This window comes from Poeciliopsis prolifica, unplaced genomic scaffold (genome assembly GCF_027474105.1).
Source record: "Poeciliopsis prolifica strain line A6 unplaced genomic scaffold, Auburn_PproV2 SCAFFOLD005, whole genome shotgun sequence".
NCBI lineage: Eukaryota > Metazoa > Chordata > Actinopteri > Cyprinodontiformes > Poeciliidae > Poeciliopsis > Poeciliopsis prolifica.
Window position 1 is genome coordinate 4,559,021 of NW_026562380.1, and position 26,543 is coordinate 4,585,563.

General features: G+C 35.6%; 1 protein-coding gene across 1 annotated transcript in view; it reads left to right on the plus strand.

The window, feature by feature from the left end:
• The first annotated feature begins 9,082 nt into the window (after positions 1-9,082).
• The window catches only part of macrod2 (mono-ADP ribosylhydrolase 2), a 443,628-nt gene continuing 426,167 nt past the window's right edge, over positions 9,083-26,543 (plus strand). Inside the window, exons 1-3 of the mRNA XM_055030012.1 lie at positions 9,083-9,294; positions 13,343-13,441; positions 14,648-14,764. Of these exons, the coding sequence (XP_054885987.1) occupies positions 9,258-9,294; positions 13,343-13,441; positions 14,648-14,764 (253 nt within the window). The 5' untranslated portion in view covers positions 9,083-9,257. The remainder of the gene's footprint in view (positions 9,295-13,342; positions 13,442-14,647; positions 14,765-26,543) is intronic.

Consider the following 26,543-nt stretch of genomic DNA (forward strand, 5'->3'; position numbering starts at 1 on the left):
TTGTGGAAGGTCCAAATACATATGGGTTTGAAAACCTTAATAAGAATTTTATTTTATTTTTTCTCCAATTTTAGATGGGGCATAATCTTGTTCCAAAAAGGGCCTTGAGGTTCATATTCTTTCTCAGAGACATGTTAAGCCTCAGGAGGGAAAGGCTAGACAACATTAAAAATATATTGCTTCTGTCATAATGTGCAGTGTTTGCTTTGGATCAAGTCAACAGTGATGAAAGGGCAATGTTCACTAGCTAACGCGAAAGAGGGCTGAAGCTGAAAGTGCAGTGTGCTAAGGAGGGGACAGCATCAACATTGCATACCAGAATGTCTCTGTGGAAACTTCTTCAAGCTGTTGCGAATTGGTGTGCAGAGGTTCACTATCTAGTTTTATTTGATGTGATCTCTGTCATGACCTCACAAGCTGGAGACACATATCAGCTGAAAATGTTTTAAATGTTGAAAAACAATAAAAAAAAAAAACATAAGTATATATTTACCGGAGAAAATCTTTAAAGAAAACTTTCTACATTGTTGTAAACACAACTATAATTACAGTGGGACCATACTACTTATAAATACCGTAATACCTTTCTGACAGCAATTTGAATTCTGAAATACAAGTTTGGATGATACATTTGGTGATGGGGATATCTTGTAATTTACCCTCATCTGTAATATTCAGATGACATCTGACAAACAAAAATTCTAGCTTGGCTCAGTGACTCTGGCAGTTGTCAAACAGCGAGAATTCTTTGTATTTTTGCCTCTGAAGCATAATCAGAAACAAGATGACCAAGGTTTCCAGTTTTGTAAGCTTAGTTGGACCGAAAAACTACATGTAACATTATAGATCTTACATGTATTGTATGAAGAATAATTTATCATATAAAGAATATTCTTCAGTAGACCTGTAGATGCCAAGGGACAAAGCAACAGCAAAGGAATTTATCTGAAGAGAAAACAAGCAAAGCTCAATGATTTCCAATGTAAGATGATAGTCTTGCTTTTCATCTACAAAGAGCATGTAGGTCAAAAACCTTTGTTGTTCTGACAAAACACATTGACATTTTCTTGTTTGTAAATTGACAATGTGAAAAAGTGTAAGGGATATCTATATTTACACAAACCATAGCAGATTTATTTTTCTGGTATTATGATAGTTTGAGGAATTTTGGAAAATCTTCGAAGAAGTATTGAGGAGTTCTTCGGGAAAGTAGTTCATGACCAGAAAGAGACATATGGTTTGAGGAGGTGCAAAGAAAGTGTCACAAAGTGAGAACTGGATTACCTATAAGCAATTCTGTGGACAATCAGGTGCTGAATGAGCATCCTGCTGTTTCTTTCAAACAAAAAGTTGAAGAGGTGGCAGCCTTCATTGAGATCAGTAACTACTAATGGGAGTGGAGGGGAAAAACAAAATAAAAATAATCACTGGCCACAATAATTGATCATTTATTCCATGTCATTTCACCATTGTGGTTTTGGATACTTTGTACCAGATTTCATCTGACTATGCATTAACTCATTTCCCAGGAATAAGTTTCACAATTGCCTTTTGCTGACAGTTTATTTCCTCATTCAGCAAATGATGTCTAGCAACAGAAATTCACTTTGTTGCATTTCACACTGTGTTGGAACCAATTGGTCTAAACACAGAGGAATTTAAAACAGGGTGTGATTGACTTTAGAGAAAATGCTCAGTTCAATATTATATAAAAGAAAAACAGATGAATTATTAAAATGTTTATCTCTATGTATTAATTTGCTCACTACAACAAAATATATACCTAATTTGAGTCATTTCTCTAAAGGGGTACAATTAGTTTAGGGCTGTAATACTGGGAGGAAATTGGAACACATGAACCAGAAATGGGAATACAATTTAGAGTATCCCTGGGTCAAACTGATCTGGAGTCACCATGACACAGTGAGTTTGAGACTACAAGATTAATGAATAAGCCATTAAATGAAGTATTAGAATCAAAACAAATAATAGCATGTGTGTTTTTTTTTTTTTTAGTATAAAAGCAGACGGAAATTAGGTGGAATTGTTCTGGAAATGAGTTAATGTCAAAAGCAAATTTACAAAAATGCACAGGGCCAGGCAAAGCAACCGGAATAAAACAAGAACATGACCCGCACAAAGAAACAGGACAGTCTAAAAGTGAAGTACTGAACAAAGAAGTAGATTTACAGTTTGATTACTGGGAGAAGTTTCAGGTGAGTCTGATTAACTGGTGCATGGAAGCTGGGAGAGGACATGAGCCAGGACACTGAGGGGAAAATACTACACGGAAGCACACAAAGGTATAAAATGATCACATGACAGAATGTATGTAAAGCAGAAATGAACATCAAGACAACTCACTGGAATACGAAACTCAAAACTAGAAGCGTAAATTATAGAAGTCAGTTTTCAATGATCATGAAAATAAATCAATTGCCTCATAGAGTAAAACCCAAACCATTCTGTCTCTGCTACAAATGAAAGCCAGCTACTAAAGCAGTAATGCACTTAAAGTCTACAGCATGGGGAGACTTCCAGTTTCATTTTTAAAATATCTTTATTTCTTTTATGACATAAACAAATGAAGACACATAAATTTCAAAGTTTAAAACACAGCAGGACAAAAGTGCTGTTGCTTTGGGAGGAAAGGTAATGTAAAACTACAGGCCAACTTCACACAAACATAAAACCTTAAACAGTCGGGACCCATTTCACAGCGTGCATGCTTCGAACAATCAATCCGCACTCAGTCCATTCAACTCCAGTTCACCCTGCGATCAAGAAGAAAATTCCCGCTGAAGAAAAGGCACGCTCTGCTGTGAGGAGACATGCTGGATGGGGGTTTTATTAAATGAAGTAAAATAAACAGAGGGAGTAGTTGCTACATATTTTTGCCAAAGCTGAAACCCACAAGAATTTTAAAGGAAAAGAATCCTCACAGCATGGTGCTTTTTTAATCCAACCTCAAACCCATTCTGAACACATAGACTAAACAAAGTACCACTCAGTAACCCAACATGCTTGCATGTATGAAGCCTCATGACAAATTCGTCCTACAACTGCATGAGTGAATTAAAATCAAAGCACCCCAACAAGAAATGCTGACATAAATGATGAAGAAAATTCAGTCAAAACAGCTGTATAAGTGGGAAATAAAACGTCTTCTGAGATCAAACGCTTTCAAGAGGTTTAGTAAAGGAGAGTGTGAACACTTAAACAAGCATACTGATTGCAGATGTGTGTCATATTAAGTCTTCACATACACAACATGACATGCACACAGAAAAATGACTAGTTCATGACCAATTCAGACTATTTCTGTTCGACTTTGTGAGTTGCTGTTCACATCTGTGAGACAGATGAGCATAATGCATGACATGTCTCATGGTGATGCACAGTGAAATGTTTGATTTAGAGGGATAGAGAAAAAGAAAATCAGCACTTTATGTTGAGTTTTCATGGTTGGACAGAGTGCTGCTATCACAAAACTCTTCTAACTGTAGAGCAAGGGATTTGGAAGCACTGCCTGTTGTAATCTTACAGTCTGTGCTCTTTTGAAACTCCAGGTATCCAGAGTTCCCCAGATCATGCATAATGTCTCTTGCTTCTACTGAATGAGCAGTGCAGTGTGTTCCCATTAGATTTTAAAGCTAGAGAGAAAGGAGGGAATAAAAAAACATAATCTTGAAATATAAAAGAAAATTGAACCGAAAGAAAAAAAAAACAGATGAAGTAGAAATAGAAATTGAATACTCCATTGCACTTGGTAATGAAACAATGTTTTCCACACACATTTTGTGGGAAGTATTTTTAGTTTTAAATATGATTATGTGGAATAGGAATCTGAACATTCACAGAAAAAAAACTACAGATGGTTGTGAATATTTCCTCTAAACTAATATCAATAAATACTGATATTTTAAGAAATGCTTTGTGACATATGATATCAAAACAGCAAATGCTGAAAGGGTTTGCCATTAAGAAATATAACTTTTTGCATTTAAAATCTATTGCAGTTATTGATTTTATATCCAACATGACATCTGCATAGTGGTTCAGTTGGTAGCACTGTTGCCTTCAATCAAGAAGGTCCTTGGTTGAAACTCAGACTGGAGTCTTTCTGCATGGGGCACCTCGTCTCATAACCATACATCCAGCACTCATGCTGGAGAGGTGACTAACTTAACCTATGATTGTTTTATACTTGGCTCATAAATCTATCTTTTTTGCAGGGCATATTTGATAATAGTTTTCTTATTGATATAATGTGTCATTTTTCTTCTGACATTTAAATTAAGATTTCCCAATAATACCACCACGTTAGTGAAACCGAAAGCCTGTACTGATGCACTTTCTGGCCTATGAAATAAGGTGATTTCTTAAAGAAAACAATCTTTTATCCACCTTTTAGTGGCTAAAAAGATTAAATAGATTTTTTTGGAAAGTAGGCTGAACATTTTCCTCAATAATGTAAATCAAGACATTACAAAATCTTGATGTCAGTTATTGCCTGTAGGGGGGACACAGCCAGCCTCACTTTTTCACAAAATAAATGGTTAGTTTGGATAGCTTTTTACATTTTATAATTCAAATCATTTGAAAACAGTCTTTTTTTATTTGCCCAAGTTGTCTTCTGATGTTAAAATGTGTTTATTGTGAAACATGTAACTGTGGAAAAAAGCAAAAAACAGGAAATCTTTAACATCTGTACATAAAACCTATTGTTAAACCTAATCAAGTCTAGAGGGAGAAATATTTCCTGTCTCCATTTATTTGTCCTGAGCAAGATTATATAAACATGATACAAATGAAGGATGCTGCATTAAAACCTTCAAAACCCACTGAAGCCCATTGTTGGCACTGGGAGGGTGAGCTGTGTCAAGGAAAGCACACAAATTACTGTTGAAAATAGTTTAACGTAAAGCCTTGACTTTGTAAGAGACATGATTATGATGTAATCCCTTTGCAGAAAACAAGCTGAACAGTACAGAAAGAGCTAAATTGCCCCGCGATTATTGACATAAGGACACAGAAATTTGCTCCGTTTCATACCTAAGAATCCTGTAGCCTTAGGGCACCATTTAGGTGGGCGATAATTGTGAGTATTTTCCTTGAGATAATTGCTTTATGTTGCAATTTCCCAAAGTGGAGAAATGACAGACATGCATATCAAAACAACAACAGCTCATAAGGAGGCAATGTTCTTCCAAGTGACTTGTAGGTGCAGTCAGTGCCTTTAATCTTCTTGTATCCATGACAATAACAACAGCCTACACAAACTTACACAAATAGATCCTCCTCTGTTTGGAGTATGCAAACTGCCCTTCAGACAGAAGCAGTGCTGGAGGGAAGTAGCTAAGTTTCAGCATTTAATTGTTTGTTTTTTTAAGTTAAACTTAAGAGGCATTACTCTGAAATAATGTCATCTAATGAATCTGAAAGTACTTCAATTGACATTAAACTTTCAGCAATACATAGACAAGTATCATTTTGATTGAAAGACCATACATATAATTTCACAGTTTCACACACACAAAAAAATCATAAGACCACTAAAACTTTTTTAAAAGACAGGAATGTTATGTTATGTTATGTTGTACACAGTAATGGGAAAGACTCCTGACAGTTATTGATACCAGTTATTCGTCCTACAACTGCATAAGTGAATTAAAATCAAAGCACCCCAACAAGAAATGCTAACATAAATGATGAAGAAAATTCAGTCAAAAGATCTGTATAAGTGGGAAATAAAACGTCTTCCGAGATCAAAGGCTTTCAAGAGGTTTAGTAAAGGAGAGTGTGAACACTTAAACACTTCATTTCTAAAAACTCTGTCTTTTTACAGAGTGCTGTATATGAGAATTATGCTGAAATGCTGAGCGGAAGAAAAAGCTCTGTTAGAAAACTTTTTCTAACAGACTAATGGCCACAGATGTCATTAGTCAACTTTTTCTCTGTTAGAAAAAGTTGACTAATTAAAAGTTAACATTTTGAACAAACTGTCATGGCATTTATTTTATAGTAGATTGACATAAAGGTTGGGTTATGAGAGAGTCAACAGAGTCCTCCATAGTTGCCAAAACCCAGTCTGCCACCATAACACCATTTTGGGAAAAGAAAATATTATCCCTTTTAGGTTTAAGCTATTTTTTACTTTTGATCTTTTCTTTATTGTCTTTTTCTCTTGCCTTGTCTGCCAACCAAGTTTATTTCTTGTCTCAGTTCAGTTTGTTGATTTGTTTGTGTTTGATTTTGCTCAATTAGATTTATGTTTCTTTCTATTACAGTTTCATTGATTTCAGAGTTCTTTTCCTCTCACATTTTCCTGGACTGGTTTATTTTCTCCCCTCATTCCTCCATTCTTCACCAGAGCCAAGCTACTAATCATTGCCTTATTTTTCTCCACTATTCTTCCCACCTGCATCTGATTACCTGTAATTAGTTCTCCTGGTTCTTTTGTCGTTTCCACTCTTCCCTCTGTTTATATATGCTCCCAGTTTGCTTTTGTTCTCCACTAGTTTCTTCCGTACCTGTCATCTCTTTGGCACTCTGTTGTTCCCTGCAATGGTTTGCTGCCTCTGTTTTGTAAGTCTGCTCTTTTGTTTGTAATAAACTTTCATCATATTAACCCACAACTTCAGTGTCATTCACTCGGAACCCAGTCTGCATGTCGGTCCTACCACAAAATCTCATCATATGACACAAAGGCCTGATTCATAAAAAGATAGCTCTAAATGTACAAAAAATAAATTAAAGAACTAAATTTCCAGCCCAAGGAAGGGGTGTTCCCAGCTGGGAATCGACATTGCGTATTCAGGCTGGAACACTGGTGAAGAGTCACTATGCTGTCATTTCTCAGTATACAGACCTTTCACAGGTTTGAAAAAAAATAATTACAAACATCCAGACTTTAAGCCTTATTTCAATAAATTGCATTGTCCAACACTATAAAAATGCACAATACATCTCAAAATACTATTCACTATTAAAGTGGCCACAGATGTACTTTGCAGAAATTATTTTTCTATTGGTCGTATGAAATATAATTTTATCAGACTTTTAATCATTGAAATTAAAGCCATACATATTTTGAATCAAATTACTGAAGTCAGCAATTTTCAATAAAGTTCCAACATCTTGAGATTGAAAGATACACTCAAAGGATTTGGATGTTTTGAATAACAGCAGCAGACTCTCTGACAATCGTGAGAAAGATCTTTCATGCCCTTTCTTAAAGTTTAAGCTGATACAAGATTGACATCTAGTGGTTTGGAGTAAAAAGCACACGACTGCAGGACACTTCACATCCTGACTTAGTTTTTATGTTTAAATTGATGATATGATAATGGGTTCTATTCAGAGAAGCTGACAAAAGGGAATTAATACAGTACTATATAACTGTGTGCTTCTATATTGCTTAAAGTGGGATCAAATGAAATGAGAACTAGAGGAAATTTCTGTTCCTGGAAATGACAATTAGTTACTTTCTGTTTATAGCTGCTCAGTGTAAGATATACTTTTAATTTGCATAAACTGAGCAGTTGCTGGAGAAAATTAGGTCATGGAAATGTAAGATACAATGATTTCCAACAACTCAAGAGCTTTTGTTCCATCTGTAAAGTCTATTTTTTATGTACTGCTACTGTTCTGTCCTTCAATAGCCTGCTTAAAACCTGAATATATTTCAGTGTGAGATCTGGACAGAATTCAGGTAACCTACATTCTAGATTAAATTAATTTTCCATCCTCAGATATAATATCAGTGGTTTCAGGAGCAGATGGGTCTGGACCAGAGCAGTGCTAGCACAACAGATGACAGACGGTGGTCTCTGGAACCAGCCTCTCACATGTAACAAGTCCAAATTACTGGTCTGATCTAGTCTCTCCTGTGAGAAACAGCACTGTGCTTTATAGGAAGGACAGAAATGCCATCAACACATTCAGCTTTAATAATAACCATAAACAATAATCACAATGAATTACATAAATGTTCTCAAATAAAACCATATTGCTTGAGGTATGCTTGGATTATTCAAATTCAAATGCTGTAATTTGCTTGGCTTGTTAGCCATAGTCACATGGAATTTAAACTAAATTTATTACAATTGAATCTGAAATTCAAATTGATCTCAAATGGAAATTAAATCGTGTTGCAACTCATTTTTTACCTTTTCTTCAAAGTGTTGTACATTGTGCTGTTGTTGTACAACAATCTGCTGAAAATGATACTCCGGGTTGCCGGTAATGCTCTTATATGTAACCCTTTTTAATGTGATCCCTAAAGGTTATCTAAAACCTTTACAATGTTATTTTTGGAGGTTGTCTAAAAGCTACCCTCAACTTTCACAGGACTATATTTGAGAATATTTCGAAAACATTTTCTAAAAGGTCCCTAAGAGCATATAGCCCTCATAATTCACATGAATTGTATAGTCTATATTAAAAGCAAAACTTATGAGAATATACAATGTAGAAACTGTTCTCTACAAGCTCCCTGAAGGTTCATAGCAACTTTTATGTATTTTAAAAGTTCAATTTAAAAGGTAACCTTGAAAGCAGAAGGCAATAGCAAAGTAAAGTGAAAACAAGTTCTCAAATTTTGACCATCAATTAATAATCTCAGATTTAGCGTGGCAGTATTCTTCATTTGGAATAATTTAACAAATATTGCATTTTTACACGTTGTGGTCCATAAAAAGAACCCTTCGTTTCAGAAAGAAAATCTGAAAGCAATTAATGAATTGGTAACATTAAAAAGTTATAAATTAATCCATGCTCATAAAAGCCATAACTGACTTGATAATTTCGGCAATGTATATTGCCTTTGTAAACTGGGTTCTTTTCAAAGCGAGCTAAACTACCTGGGTACATTTTTCAGCACAACACCGGCGCAAGTCTCCAACAGCTCACACGCTGGAGGGACGAACCACCGGAAACAACCTACCCTCACTCCACTCTGAACGTTGGGACAGTGTGACGGACTGCTCCAACAGACCAATCACAGGCCGACTTTCCTATTCCTCTGAACCAATCGTGTGGTCAGAATTCCCACACATAATTTACGGCGCCATCACGATAGGTTGACGTTACTAAGGGGTCCATAGAAATTTGACAGCTTCACAGGTGAGACAACCGTCCAGTGGCTGTTTCACTTTACGTTTCTATTTTCTTTTACCCCTGGAACTCCACTCACTGTGAGCCTGGGGTTGTCACAATCAAAAAGCAACCTTTCGAAGTCTTATCACTCCGGCAGCATGAGCAAAAAGAAAAAGGACTGGAAGACTGAAAAAGGTAAGGGTTGTTTTGGAGGTGGGTAATGTGGCTATCATTTCTGCGACAGACAGCATGAATTATAACCGGAAGACTGTCAAATGCTCTGCCTGCTCCCTGGTTTAACAACTTATTTTCTAGACTATTCTGTCAATGCCATACGGAAGCTGCACAAATGTTACTGTTGCGCCTCTGCTTGTCTGCATGCTTGACATTCGCAGCAGCACCTTTCACTGCTTCTTATCTCTTTATTAGCTCACATTATGGGCGCTCAGATACATTTTCGACACGTTTCTGGACTTTAATGAAAGCCACTAACTAGTATTTCCTGTTTTCCACCTGTGTCGTGCTCCAGCATTTGCTCAGTGAGGTACAAGCAGCCAATACTGAAATGCCGTTGTAACCACAAACGGCTTTCCACCTCTCAATTACAAACAACACTAGCGTTGTAATGAAGCACTTCAGGTGTTTTAATTTGCAGTAGGAATAGAAAATCTATATTTCCGATATTTAAATGCAGCGAAAAGTGTTTTATGGACTGTTTGTTTGAGTGCAAGAACTCGTGGACCTGTTGAGTATAAAAAGGAAACCAAACTTGGAAGATATTTATTTATTGACCTATTCACAATGGAGCTTGTTTATTACGTCTCTTCCTGAGGTACAACATTGTTGCAAATCATTAGTTTGCATTATGTCACTTCTGTCCTTGTCACTCCGTGAGCATTGCTTTGGAATTACTTAACACATTATAGAATGAAGCCATAATTAAAGTAAGACAAAAACGTCATGATGGCCTCCGTTTCTCACCTTCTGCTGTTATTAAAGCTGCAAGTGTTTTTTGGTATGTTGCCACCACCTTTGCACATATAGGGACTTTTACAATGTTTCTTTGGAAAATGGCCTAAGTCCAGCCATATTTCTAGGGATAATGCACTTTTATGTATGTTTAAGTGGTTCAGCATCATGTCTTTGTAGGTTTGGATTTATGTCATCCGCTATTTTTTCAAATGACATATTGAGCAGAGCTCTGTGAGAGGTCCCAAACAAACTTGCATTAAGCTTTTCCACACAACACATAACAGAATATCTGTTGCAATATTTATTCATTTATTTATTTTACTGAACATCTATATTTTTGTAAACATTACCATAAAACTGTCAGCAAATATTAATGAGTACTTAAAATATTGATCATTTTCAGATGGAATAATTATCAATTATTTGTAGGCAAAAACAATATTTTAACATTTGAACCAAAAATGCTGCTAAGTAAATATTTTAGTGATTTGAATAATTTTAAGGATGTCATATTTGTTTTGGGACAGAATGCAAGTGCTTGCATTCAAATCAGTTGATTGTATCATCTAAAGAATGTTGAACAATCTACTAAATTTAAGTGGAGGAAAAGAAACATCTAATTTGTAAGTGCATTAATTCATACCAAAATGTTGGGTTAACTTAAAGAACTGAATGTTAAACTTTAAATAAATTATCTTGCTATTTATTCTGTTTGTACTCTTAGGCAAAAATCAGACAGAACGCCCACAAACTTGAGTCTCACTGATGTGATTCCTGACTCAGATTCAATGTGGCTGCTGTGCATTTATAAAACTTGTGAAAGTTGCAGGAATAAATAATTTAGTTGCTCTTCCGTCACACATAGAACTTTACCATTCCTGTTTGCTTGCATGTTTCTTTCAGGTTTTAAGGCATGGAATAGAGAAACTTATGGTTTTATTCATGCTTTTGTCGTTAATGGTTGTCAACCAGGTCACAGGTCACAAAACCCACTAGTTTTCTGACTTGGGACCAGAGCATCTTTTGAACTCCAAGAAATGTGGTAAATCAGATTTAATGCCCCCGTCAGTCTCAGTTCCATTAATATATTTCACTATACTGTGTTGTTCAGAGATGTCTGGAAAATGATGGGGACTGACTCCTGCATTTAGAAATATGGCACAGCAAATCTTAACAGGTCTATATGCTGTATAAAATAGATTTAGAGACAGTTACCTGTCAGGGTAGCTGAGCTTTGGAATTTGTCAGTGATGAATTGTTCAACCTTGTGACTCAGTGTTTTATTATAGTCCAAAAAGCTTTGCTGTGTTCATCTGCCTTTTTATTCATCCATGTAGAATAAAAGCAGCTGTGGAAATAAGAAAAGTAGGCAATGGGGAAAGATAGTACATTAAGAATAAAACAGATTCCCTGCGCTGCAGTAATGCTTTAAATGTATGACTGGCTGACTGTGAGATCTTGCCAAAAAAGATATACTGAAGAAGGTTATATTTTTCTCCATATTTAGGGTCTTCCTCAGTATTTCTTCCTCTAAAGATTTCATTTTACAGTGACATTATTCCCAAATTAATATGACCTGTAAGTGGATGTAAATTGTAGATATCCACCACCCTAAGTACTTTTACAGTGCTTTGGTAAAGTATTCACAACTTCTTGTACTTTTTCAAATTACCTTACGAGAATTATATGTGACAGTGTAATTCAAATTTGTGCCCAAGGAAGGTAGTCAGAGTTCCTAGGAAGACAGGCGGACCGAAACACAGGGTAATCTTAAAAATAAAAAAATAAATCTTATTAGAGGTTTCAGAACACTTTACCCATCTTCCAGATAAACTATAGCCTTAAATCTACAAAGAGAGTCTTGAGTGAATAGTTTAGATCAGTGGTTCTCCACCGGTCTTGATTCTGGGATTTCCAAGATCTTACTTAGTCAGTTATTCATGCTTTATTCATAAGACTAAAATGATAATCAGAGCAATCACTAACAGTAATTTTAACAGTCTGTTGCTGATTTACTTGCATATTTCATAAAATAAACATCTTCCAATCCTTAGTTTTTTCTCTTAAACTATAAGCAGCAATAGACTAGAGGTAAAATAATAATCACTTTCTTTAATCACTGTTTTTATTGCACACATTTTTTGCTCCTGATGAGAACCTCGCAGTCTGGAGATACAGCACACAATCTAACTCTGAGGTTAAGCTCAATATCCAGTCTGTTTCTGCTGTTTTTCTTCAGCTGAACCAGAGCTGGAAAACTGCTCTCATAGAGACAGGTGCTGAAGGGCTGGAGGAATTCTGCTGCTGTATTGCAGTACAGCAGCAGAACTGAGGAAAGCTTACCTTAGCAAATTTTGTATTGCCATGACATGATAGCCTGCCCAGCTGACTTTTAGTTATGATTTCCATGCTCATTTCACAGGTGTTGCACATATAATCATCCCTCTGTTTCTCAGGAAACTAGTCTTACAAAGCTGAAACCTTTTGCTGTGATTGATTAGCATTTAACAAACTTTATGTCCTCTTTTGTGGTGTGAAACAAATTAATGCCAACTCTCATTACAGGGAGACCACCTGCTGTAGGGTTGATCAACAATCCACTATTGTTTTTCTCATCATTTTCTGTCCATGCAATTGCTCACAACTAATTGAAATAGGATTTATGACCCATCTTTGGATCAGGACTCACCAGTTGAGAAATGCTGGTGTAGATCCATGAATATGAATGTGTTAGATATAGCCCAGTTAACTTCAGACTTAAATCCAGTTAAGACTTTCAATCTAATCTCACAAAGTTTAAGAGGCATATTTCAGAATGACTCGCTTCTTTTGTTGCCCTAACAAAATGTATCACCGTATGTGATTGTAAAGTAGCCAAGTATTCAAGAATAGAGGTGAACAAAAGGATTATCTCATTAGAAAAAGGGCGTAAAACAGGGCAATCAAAAGTTTTGTAATGTCATCTATTTATAATGGAGGTTATTTCCAAATCTGAAAGATTATGTAGAAAATAAATATTTCACACTGAGTGGATGGATCTCCAGGGTAAGTAGTTATAAAGGTTTACTGATTAGTTACAACATCATGAAAGAAAGGCAGTGGGGGAGATTTCTGAGCGATAATTATTATTATTTTTTTGTAAATTGTCCATAAAAGCACTATTGAACAGTAACAGTAAAGGTTATATACTAGTCTCTGTGGTAGAGGTGGAATCATTTTTTTGGAAGAAGAAGAGTTTGTCAAATAACTTTTTGTTTGTTTTTGTTCACAGAACGACTCCTTCAACTAGATCGAGAGGAGAGGCGCAAGGAATATCGTAAAGGTTTTACACAACTGGAAGACATTCCAACTTGGAGAGAGGAAAATAGATGTGAGAGACTTTCTGTTTGTTATTTAAGCTGCTGAATGCCAAGTTGGTGGAAGATGGTAGCTTTTCTTTCTTTTAATTTTTTTTACCTTCTCATTTTGCATCATCAGATTTTTCCCACCACTTTTTGTAAGCTTAAAATTTGGGCAAGGAGAGTAGTAAGAGTACAAATATATTTTCATGCAGTGCATTAATTAATATTCTTTTAAATGTAATAACCCATTAAATATTGCATCAAAGCAGACCTTTGCATCTGCAATAAAAAAAAAAGGTTGCAGTTTAAAATATTACATACAGCTACTTGTGAGAGTTCATGTGATCATGAGCTCTTCAAATAACAGGACAAATTCAATAAGAATCTGGTGATCTACAGGAAAATTAGAAATAGGCCATCGGGTGATTTAAACTTGATATTGATCCAAAATGTATGGGCAAATTAACACTGAATGGGTTTGTCAATTGGAAAACCTGTGGGAGCTGAGTGGGAAAAAAGACATGAAGGCATGAAAGAGAGCCAAGGATGATTAAGAAAGGAAAAGCCAAAAGTCTGAATGCTCCAACCTTGAAGAATGCCATTAGGCTTTCATGGTGTCCTTTTGGCAATAGGGCTTGGTACAAAATATTGACAGCTTAAGCGCCTGTAATTGTGCAACCAGTGATTTTAGTTACAAATAATTCTTTCTTCAAACGGAATTTTGTTTTACAAACTTAATCATCATTAAATTAAAGGTTTGGTTTTTACTGTGTGGGTTACACTAGTGCTATAAAAGATCAATTTATTTGACTTTTCACATGTCTTCATCAACAACCTTTTCTGCATTATCCAAAAAAAGAGTAAGTGCTTGTGTCACATTGAGTATTTAAGATCACATTCAGTGTTAGAAGGAAACAAAAATTATTTTACTAAAGCTCATCAACATGCTTTATATCTTATTTGTGAATGTTGCTAAAGCTATTAATTCTTTGACATTTCTTTTTCTGTCCTGTCAGTTTATTTTATAATTAAATATTTTTTATTTTTTTTATCTTTTTTTTTTTGTTTTGCTACTCTATGAAATGTTGTTGTTTGATATGAAACTAATTGTTTATCACCTACACATTAAAGTGAACCTTCATGCCTTTTTGAGCACATCTGCAAACTCTTCAAATGTCCAGCAGATATCTAACTCCATTACATGCTTGGTGGCATGTTTCTGTTCGTTACTTCAGCCAGGAACAAAGAAGATGATGAGAAGGAGCTTACAGGTGGAGGAGGCCTTGGTGATAAAGTATCTCTCTACAAGGGTGATATTACTGTCCTGGAGGTGGATGCCATAGTCAATGCTGGTAGGAGCTCTGCCCTCTAACCTTTTTAAGCTGCTGGTTGTTTGTCAAAAGTTCAACTTTAAGTTGTGTTTTGCTGCCCTCTGCTGGTGAACATAAAGAATAACTGGTTCTGGAGGTGTTACAGGAGTGGTGTGTGATTATGATTAAGTGATTAAGTAAGTGTACTTGGTCTTGCTTACCATAATTTATAATTTAAGTTTTCTTCTTTTTTTGTCTTCTGTTAGGTCACATGTTTTTTTCTGTTTGATTCTGGGGGTTCTGTTATGCTATTAATCCTTGGCACAGTCATCTGATATTCAAACCCAAACTTTGCTACTGATATTCCCCTTCCCGCTCTCCCTATTCCTTTTTCTCCCCTTTTCCTGTGCAATGCAAATAAAAGCCACTTAAACTTAAAAAACATAACACTGAATTTGATGAGGTTAATCAAATCTTTTGGATTACATTTAATGAGGACTGAAGAACACTGCTCATTCATCAACATAATATTACAGATAAACTTGTAACATTTAAAATACCAGAGACATTTAAATGTCATGGAAGCTGTTTTGTATGATCGGCATTTTGACCTTTTAACACACGGCGTTGAAGAGCTCTTATCATAAGTCAAGCAGCGTGGTGTTTTGTTTGAGTATTGTGATAACGTGAAAACCGAATATCTGCTGTATAATCACTGTAAATATGGGTAACAAGCCTAAAATATTCACCTTGGTGAACCATTTGTCTCTTGAGTGTACTTGAGTTTACTGTGTTGCAGAGTCTTGCTTTGATGAGTGAGCTTTTATGATCTTTAAACTTTTCTTAACATCCTCCTTGCTGTGCAAGATAGACTGGATTTCTCACTGAATCTTTTTCATCCTAATTGTTGTGGTAAACTTTTTACCCTTTTTACCCTTTCTCTTTATGAACCTTAAATGTTGTTGTTTGATAGTTGTAATAGAGACATAGAAAAACTTTAGAATAAGTTCTTATTTCTCCCTGTCTTTGATATAAAATACATGTTGCATTTAGTAATTGGGAGGTAAAGAGCATTACTATGGCCTGTAATGTCAGGGTTATGGTCTCAGAGTAAATATCAGTTTTTTTCTGTGACAGTTGATTTTTTTCATTCTGTGCAGGCAGGTTAGCTCATCAGTTAATGCTGCCAAACATTCAGGCTGTGATTAAGCTCCATTGTGGCCTGGAAGCAATCCGTTCTGTTTAGCGGACCATCACGAGGTCTGAAAGGTTCAAAGGGCTTTCTGTGGGCTTTTATGATTTTTGAGAATTTGTCTCCCTTATACTCTATTCTCTCTGGTGGTCTGGTTGCTTTTTGCACAGGTGGCAGGACTGATAGGAATATAAAGTGCTAAACTTTGCTGTCCAGACTTACTTGCTGCCTCTGTGAGCCTTGCACTGCAGTGTTGGTTGAAAGATAATTTGCATGTGAATGCAATGTTATGTGCAATTTTTTTTCATTGACAAAAGTTATTTATTCTAACTGTCACTGAGTTATATAAATGATGCTCATGCTGACATATTGTTGTAGCCCTTTTCCAAACATTTAGTAGTAGATTTGTGTGTGTGTACTTTCATGCGTTCATTGCTACTAATAGTTTGACTGCTGTATTTTCATTTTGTCTTGCTGTTTTTTCATTTCGACTTCACTTCAAATCTATGAATTATAGGACTCTGGGAGTAAAAAGCCTAACATATTGTCAGCATAAATCACAGTTGAAATTGTTCCGTGAAGTGTTGAGTGTTAAATTTGACCTAAGTGGTTGTTGAAAGATACATTAGTAAAACCCACATTTTTTTTAAAGTTCGGGTTTTCCAAAAGTTCATGATGGCTTTGTGATTTAACAAATATTGCAGGGCACTGTTGCAGTACGGATCATCCACTGTACTAGAAAGTGGGATTTAAATGCTTTTTATTGCTTCATGATAAACGCACTTTTGGTATTTAAAAAAAAGAAAAAAGTACCTTAGTCTCATTTGACAAAAGTACCCAGTCCCAGTAGTATCTAGAGTATCTAGCAAATTCAAAATGTTTGTCTAGACAGAAAATCCCTTCTCTTGTCCTTGAATCACTTTTAAGCAACCAGCAGGCATGTAGATGGGATGTTGTCCACAACAATCCAGCTGTTGTTGTGGACACCTGGTGACCCCAAGCGGCCACATGTTTGCTAGAGTTATTGAACAGAGAGCTTTAAGTTGTGGGAGTCCAGCCGAGGTATCACTTGCAAAAAGGAATGCTATCATATTTAACTTGTAAACTATGAATATAAAAATAGTTACGTTTTTTGTTTATTGGGTTTGTTAGTAGAAACAATAATTTTGTCACTTGTTACTTTAAAATTAAACATTTCTTGACTTCTGAGATTTTTTTACTACTGAATAATGAACTGAAATAGGATTTTCTTCATGTATATTTGAGCGCAACATTTTGCCACTGCAATAAAAGACTAGGGATTTTAACACTTCCATATGTTTTATAAATGTGGCTCTAATATACACACATCCCTGAAAGCATTGCTGATGTAGTTTAAAGCTGCAGAGGTTGCATATTCAAAAGGACACATAAAGAAAGTTATAACATTTACATAGTGGGAAGGATTTTGGTTCCACTTGGAAAACCAAGTGGTTTTCCACTTGGACCCACTTCCTTTGAGGACATCTCCAACCGGCTCTCACTGAGAGTGTCTGTCATCAGAGCTGTGACGATAACAATAATGATAATAATAGTAATAATAATAATGGAGGGTTCCGGTCTCAAAAAGGAATTCAAATAATTGACTTGGTTGAATTGGAATTTTCTCTTGATAAATTTTCCCATGATGACACAATGAATGTGTGGGTTGCTAAGGAGGAAAGGAGTTTCCTCCCTGATTGTGTTGCAGATATAGTTTCTGCCTATAGCTTTAAGTGGTTGTCAGGCTGCTTTATGTCCACCATTAAAATTTAATTACCAGGCTCATTGAGTTTTTAACTCTTCCTTAATTTTGTTTTGCTGGCAGTGACACAAGAGGAGCTTGCACTGTCACATGTGTGAGAACCTAAAGAAAGTAGAACAGCTGATAAACTGCAGTGCAGTACGCTTACTGTGCCTTTACTGTCCTTTCCTTTTCGGATTGTATACAGCAAGGCTCCAGCAATGAGTAACTTCCGAGCTTAAATTGCTATTAGTGTTTCGTGTGTGTGTGTGCGTGCTTGTGCATGTGTGTGTGCAGAATACTTGGATGACACGACAGTTTTCATGCCTAATTAAGAGGAGAAAAGAAAATAATCAGCATCAATATTTCTCTTTCTAAAAAATGTTTAACAAACCTTTTAACTTGAGTTTTGATTTCGCAGATTATTTTTAGTAGACCAAGAGAAAAAAAAATGCAATGCAATATTTGCCCATGTGTTCAAAATAATTTAATTACTGCTTACAAAGTTTGTGTTGTGAAATTCTCTGCACTATGTGTGATATTCAACAAAGCAATCAAACAGAACTGAAACTTTTGCTGAAAAAATACTCACTTTTCCGTTTTTTTAAAAAAGAAATGCACCGACAAAAAAAAAAAAAAAAAAAAGAAACCTTACAGTCACTGCCTTTCTATAAGATACCTACCTACCTACAAGTTAATTTTTTGTTTTGCTGTCTGAGTTCTTTAGATGTGGCTTTGAGACATCTACAGGTAGAATATCTGTCATTAAATCATATTCTTCAGCAGATTTCTGACAATTTCCTTACAGTCTATTTTATGTGTGATAAAGAAAGACCTTTAATCATTGAGTGTCCCTTAATTTTATGCTCTGTACATATTCCTTTGAACACAAAAGGGTCTGTCAAACATGGCAATGAATGTGTTCTATGTCCCCCTATTTTAATAGGTGTTGAGGCTTGGCACAAGTCTTGATGTAACATCTGAAGACATCTGGGAAATTGTTATTCTTCTGAGGAATGACCTCTTCTTGTACCGATATGACTGTCCACCAGTGCACAGGGCAAGGTTAAAGACATGAATGAGTGAGTTTGGTGTAAAAGAATCAGAGTGTCCACATAAACCCTTTAGAGCATTGAAAGAAAAAATTATTAGGCCTTCTTGTCCAACTTTAATACTTGACCTCACACATGCTCTCCTGGAAGTTTGGTCAAATATTCCCATAAACACTGTCCTAAAACTTTTTGTCCCAGAGGAAATTAAGCTGCTATAGCTGTAAAGATTGGTCAATATAATAATAAAGCCTATGTAAAGTTCACTAGTTTGTGTGTAAAAGCAATAAAGTCAATATTTGTTTGTATCTAACCTCAGTTTTCTGTAAGGATAGATTTTTTTTCTTAGTGCTGTAAATGGTGGATAAATTGTTTGCCTGGCTCAGTCGTACTTGTATGTTTTTGTTATACAAGTACGAGTACAAGTGTATGCTGAATTATCCAGTGACTCTTGAACTTTTGTGTCATAAGCCTTATGGGAGAGTGCTGCATTATTTATTGGGGAATATCTTCTTTCCTCCATAGGTGAAGGAGGAAAAGACACAGCACTTAAACCAAACAGACTCGCACATTAAAACTGGCATCACATTTTTAATAAAAAAATCTTCAGTTCTCCATTTATTTTGTTGGGTGATAAAACACCACTTTGAAAGAGCTTCTCTGAAAGGATCGTGTCACCACAGACTCTACATTAGGTTTTCTGTCCAGCCATGAACATGATGCTCCACATGCTCAGCCCCTGGGGAGTCTGGCTCAATGTGCCCATCATTCTTTCTGGAGATTCACACCTTGTGCCATAACCTCCTTGCTCCCAGCTATGTGCAATTTACTCTATCCCTTTTCTCTTTATTTCTTTCATTCTGTTGGCTAGTGGTGTAAAGATGGAATTACTGTTGTGCACACAGGAACACACACAGCTCTCTTTTCATCACTTTGGGAGACTTAAATTCATTTTCTGAGAACAGACCTTTTACTCTAACCACAATCACCGCTAACCCTACCCTAACCTTACTGGGAACCCATCTTTGGATTAGTTTTCCTCAAGTGGGATGAGCCTGTGTTTTGCTTTGGATGTGTGGCGTAGCCAGGGATAATCCCGGTTGGTTATTCAGGCCAGGATTGCATAAAGATTACACCAGATCTCCAGTATTCGTGGAGGATAAAGACCATGAACTCCCGCAGATGGCTACATTTCTTGAATATTTGAGATCCCCACTAAACTTGCTTATAAATGGTTACTTTAATTGTTACCAAATATTCTTTAATATGCATTAATACTCAGAGAGGAACCTGCAGAACCTATATATAGGTATATATACATATAGGCATATATATAAATAATATATCTTCCTCATATACTTAAGATTATTAAGTCAATGCACTACAACCATTTTCAGCCTTTAAGAATGTAAACCAACAGCATGGGGACTTGATGCACTTCTTACACTATAAAATACTAATTAATAATAAGTGAAAGAAATAGAAAACTAAAATTTTCTCATTTTATCTATTGTGTTTTATGTGATTCTGGACTAAAATAAGCCAACTTCAGTGAAATACTTTCATAGATCTTTACACTGAGTTTCCTGAAGCTGTTTCAGTATTTTGATTGGAAGGTTCCCATATCTCTGTCAGAGGAAGGCTCCACTGATGGAACTACAGAAACCATAACAGTGGCCTGGTAACTTCTTCAACAAACTTGTGATTGTTACGCTGTCACACTGAGGAGGACAATCAATCCCTCTGCCTGAGAGAACTTGCTGCTCTGATGAACAGTGAAATGACTCCGGTTAGTGGGTTACGTTGGGTCCTGCACTTAGCGCTCCCGTTAATCGGATCGTATTTGAGAAAGGTTCGGAATGAGGACAGAATTCTTCCCTGCAATCGCTTTGAGAATCTGAACTCAGGTGCTAAACCAATTGATGGGTTATCCTATCCTCTGATTTCACCTAGGTTTCTTCTCTAGATTTTTTTTATCTAAACTTTTTTTTGTGTGTGATTTTCAATATTTTAAATATTAGTATTAAATATTTCACTTGTAACAGTTTATTAAAAATATTTCTGAAAATGAATACCACATTACCTGATCTTCCTCATATTTCTTATAGTTCATGTTAGATTTAAACTCACACAGTTGGTTTCAGTGGTACAAGTAGTGTAAAGTAGATACATTTCTAGTTAAATCAGTTCATTTAACAATAAATGCATGTCTATGAAGAAATTTATTCATTGACCTGTAGGGGGCAATGTGGCTCCAGCTAAGTATCAATGATTTGTTTGCTAAGTGGCAGAGGTGGGAAGGCTTTCCTGTTACAGCTTTTCAAATGGATAAATACCCCTTTTTATAGCTTTTTCTTCACAGATGTTCTTTTAGAAAACTTATTGGTGACAAGTGGAAATTCCAAAACTTCCTCTAGATTTTCAAATGCTTTTTTTTTTTTTCAAACACATTTTTTTTCTGGAGGCAATGCTTTTTTTTCCCCAAGTGCTTTTTCTTTGTGAACTATTTTAGCATTGAATTCAGAGCAAGATTTCAGCTTTTAAACCACATATTTGAAATACTTGGAGAATGGCTACACTGCATATCTTTTCTGGCTGTGGTTCGGATGTGTCAGGTGAATAGTTTTGTGCATGAAAGAAGAAGTGATTGCTCTTCTTCTAAAAGAGGAGACTTTTTTTTCTTGTTCAGTTTGGATTGAAATCAACTCTGGATCTCTGACTGTTTCAACATTATCCTCAGGCAATCTACTCTGAATTGTTGTGAGTCAGCGATTCACTAGTCGTTGCACAGCCCCATTTTGACTTTCAGGTCATCTTTCCCACTTTCTATTCTTGTTTTACTCAATTCCTCTAATTTGAGCTTTAGTTCAAATATTGTAAACTCTGAACACAGCAGCCATCCTCTAAAAGCGTACACCTTAGCAGAAATATTAATGAGCTCCTTGGTTACGTGCTTACAGTGGCAAGGTTTTCTATAATGGAAAGGTAATGGTAATGGTCCAGTTAATGAGCAACATAACACTACAAGTGGAGAAATATAAAACACTGATTTTGGCAAGCAATGTTCTTTTCTTTTTCCAGAGACTCCATCTGATCATTTCTTGCTTTAGTGTCACATTACTGTTTTTATAAATGCTTTTAAGCATAGAAAATGTGGCTCTATTGTTGCATGAATAAAATAATATGGTGCATCGTTACTGTGACTAAGTCTCTGTCAAAATTCAGTGGAGAACATCAGCGTTCTTACAGAGATACAAAATGTCCTCTTCACTTTTTTCCCCTCCTTTCTCTTTGCTATACAGAAAAATGACTCTTTACAAAAACGCCTCTGAGCAACTGGAATGAAGGACTGTGATGTTTTTTTGTCAGTAGCTTTAAATGAGAATGCAATTTCTTTAACCCTAGGCAGTTCTTTCAGTATTGCACAAGTTTCTCTAAGGAAACCAGGGGCCATGTTCATAAAGGGAGCTCTCAGATGGCCATTTTAATGCTTGTAAGAATCACAGTTACCACTAAATCTCTGATGGATGTGGCTGTTACATTTCCAGCAGCTAAATCTTATAAGACATGTAGACCAAATTAAAAATGCACCTGACAGTTTTTTTTTAAATAAAAAGTAACATATCAGATCCTGGATAAATTTAAAAACAGACTCAAGATTAAATATTTCACTTCTACATGTCCAGAAATAAAAAAAAGAAAGAAATATAAGATGTTGTTTAACTTGCTTTTCAAAGCTCCTTTTTTTTCTTTGTGCCAAACTTTTTACAACAGAACTGAAGTTCCAAGCGGTGCATCATTTAACATGTCCAGCTAAAATATTTAAAAAAGCTTTGAAGTTTTATTTTCAGCAGGACAGGAAGGAATTCTAATGTCAGTTTTGTTTAGGCAAACGTTATCTCTACAAATATGTAAAATATTTTTTACATTGTTACAAATTGAAACAAAATGTGTAACATAATCTAAGTATTCCACAATCACTCCCAGATGTAATAGTTATTGCAATTCAACAATAAAATATATAAGTAAATTTTGCAGTTACTTAGGCTAATTGTACAGATTAATGCAACCTTTTGATGTTCTGATATAGCAACACTGATAAGAGAAGCCGACATTAGCTGGTTAATGAGTATAGCCATCTGCTTTGTAGCCTGTCTGCAATCAGCTGCAGTCAATGGACATGCTGCCAATGCTTTCCTCAGTGTAGTTTACAAGCAGCGTTGATAAGGGGGATGGGAAAGTATAAAGTTTCCATGCCATGACTGTTTCTGCTTTTTTGTTAAAATTTATGTTTTCAGCAAGGCAGTAATATTTTTTGAGCTAGCAGCTGACGGTTGGTGTGTGGCTGCTGCATTATTATATGAACCTTACAGCTTGGAAAACCTAGGATTATTTTCTATATACATTCAAAAAAGAAAACAAAATACAAAAAACAATCAAAACTGCTGCCAGGGTCTGACAACATATAATATAATCTAATAGTTTTCTCTATACAACATATATAAAAAAAAATCTTCAAGTCAATGCATACTAGACAAGTCAAGCAGTGGCTCATAATTATAATCTCTGCAAATATAGCTTAAACCAGAAAATTGAGCCAAAAACGTTAACTGATATAAGGTATCAGTCTCTGTATTCTTTGTAATTTGTAATTCTTTGGTTTCTTGTTGTTGGTTGTATAGAAATATTAGAATTTTTATGTTTATAGTTTGAAATATTAGGTAATACATTTTCATTCCTGATGAATTTTAAAGTACCTTGTTGCTTTTATTTCAACTGAAATTTTCATTTCCTTTCTTTGTGACATCAGCAGAAGCGGTTAAAATGCAACAACTAAGCTGCAGTTAATTTTGTTGGCTGCACTTGTAAAGTACAGAAATTGCAGACATGACACTATTTTAAAGAAGCATTTCTGTACCTTCCATATGTTTCTCGACTGTTTTGTTACTCCAATTCTTTAGATTAAACACAGCACATCGCCACTTCACCTTTTGAAAATCTCTAACCAAAAGCCAGAATCTTTTCATAGATAAGTTCTAATTTTTATAGGAACAAAACAGCCTTTTCTAAATCATGAGGGCAGATAAAAACGTCATTATGAGCTTTGCAAATAAACAGTTCCTTTGCTTAATATTTTGTAATCCCAATGCAACCACATATGATGTCAGGGGTGAAGGCGAGAATACAATGTTAGAAAAATAAGTTTTACTTTATTTCACTCGTGAACATTTTGTTTTCAATTGAACATGTATAAAAACTGTACTTTGCAGTGAAATTCTACAAATACTGTGCACTTTAGTGATCAGCAGCTGCTCTCAGGAACCACATGGCTGCACAGTTGTTGCCCCTGTGTATGGTAATGAAGCACTGACTGGACATCCTGATGAAATGGATTTCCCTTGTGTTGACATAAGTGATTGTGTGGTTACTGTGGGGCTTAGAGAATGTGGACTCATTATATACAAAAACCTTTGTTTAGTGAAACGGTAATTGAAACAAGCCTAGGTTCTGTTGATGCATGATAAATGATGAACTATCTACAAAATGTCCGAGTGATGTGATTTTTATTTGGTATTATTCAGTTATTCGTTTAAAGGGCTTACAATGCAAGTAGATGTTTAATGTAACAACTCTGGAAACAAGCAGAAATAATGAACACTATTTGTTTTCTAAAACAGGGATTCATTTGGCCCAGACTTGCCAAAATGTTATTTATTGCACAACATAAGATTTCACAGCTTCTTGAAGGATTTTTTTATATTCTGCTCCTTATTTAAGAGGGTTTTTATGGTGATAACTTTCGATGCATACATATTTTTTAGTCATGCTTGAAATTCCATGCCACCTCTAAAAGAGCAGACATTTTAATTTTGCTTGAAGATAAGGTGGGATTTCACTTTCACAATAGAGCTGCATGCCAAAGAATCTCTGTTAAAAGCAGTGATAAAAGCATCCTTGTGCCTTAAGTAGTCTTACAGTGCAGAGGTGGTTAATGCAGCAGGGTTCAAAGGGGATGCATATATAGAGTAGCTATAGACAAGGTGATGTTTTGTTGTGATGTACTATGGAGAGAACAGTGAAACCTGACTTGGAAGAAAGGCAACCTCAAACAAACTGCATTTGTTTAACCTCGCTCAGCTGTGGAGCTATAATGGGATGATAGCTTCTGCCATTAGCATGATGAAATGGACAAATAAGTGACTTTAGTGAAACCCACTAAAGTAAGGGTTGTAATTTCTCTGGCCCTTGATGTATCAGTTGGCTATGGCAACTATTTTATCTCTTTAATAGAATCTCGGTCCCTTTTCCATGCACAAACAAAGCAGATTAGAGCTTCCAAGAGACACTGTTGATGCAGCTGAAATCCCAGTTCTGTGGGTGGGATTGTGTTGTATTTAGCTATTGTGGATAACCGCTCTGAAAGACTTCTCTGAATACAATGCTAATATTTCAGTTCTTTTTTGCTGTACATATTATTTATTTAAGCACAATTGGACACCGAGATTAGTTTTATAATTCTATATCTGAGCAGGAAGATAAAAGTGTTGGAAACATGGACAAAGGATATGTTTAATAGTGGAAATCCTGAGTAATTTTATGCACACTTAATTGTAAAACAGTTTAGTTTTGTGGACGTAAGAGAGATGTTTATGGTACTGATAAAGTTATGGAAGATGCATAAAGTTAATTCAGTATAGTTATATTGGCACATTTCATATCAGTTGTCATTTCAAGGCGCTTTACAAACTGACCCAGTTTATATACAGAAATATTCAATTACTATAAGCTTGTTTGAGAAATTCTTGAATCTCCCCCGGCAACCATTCTGCTTTGTAAAACGCTTGATTGGACTGGCACCATCTTTGAAGATAACTTCCTGAAGGCGGACTGTCAGAAAAAGCTAGAGTTTCTTAAAGAGACACTGGCTCAATTTCAAGGTGCTAATTTACAAAGTTAAATTTCTTTAACATCATCTTTGATACAAGCAGTATTTTATAATAGCTTAATTACTTGATTGTGCTACAAAGTGTTGCGGTGTTATGGAAAATGCATAACACCGCCCCCTTAATATTGACTATTTAATATAGGTGTACCAACTGCTTTCTTGCTGGTGAAGGAATGCATTCCCATAGCATAACTTGTTCAGGGTGATGACAAACCTGAACATATGATAAAAGCAAAACTTATTCATATCTCAGGCTTTTTTAGATTGAGAAGAATCTTTTAATTTTACTAGCATGTTTCGTCTGCCTGGAAGTCATAGTAATGCTTCAGAGCATCCCTGTCCAGTAGTGATAGCTGTGTAGAGACAAATAGAATAGAATAGAAACATCATTTATTGTCCCCCAAGGCAAGAATTCAGGTGATTCTGGCAGATGTGTAGCGATAAATGTGTAGATGAAGATGAATCTCTAGTTATCTAGCAATGTAGTGTGCATCCTGTATGTCAGAAGCACTTAAGGCTGTCAGGTTTGGGAATAAAATGGTAAACAGGAATTAGAAGGATGTTAGGGAAGATGGGAGACTCACAGGAGAGATGCCGTGTACTCGAAACAGATTTAATTTTTTATGTTCCCCAGATAATCACGCACCACATGGCCATCTTCCAGGCAATAGTCTCTCAGGGGGCTTTGCCATATTGTTAATGAAATGCATTACATTGCTGCAGATAATGGTAATTTTATTATGTTTTAGAAGATGTTTTGACAATGGACGTTGAATATAGAGCAGTTTCTTTATTCAACCACACAGATGTTTGGGTTTAGACAATGCGGTGGGCTATGTGATATGCAGGGACATACAATAAAGTTGTTTATT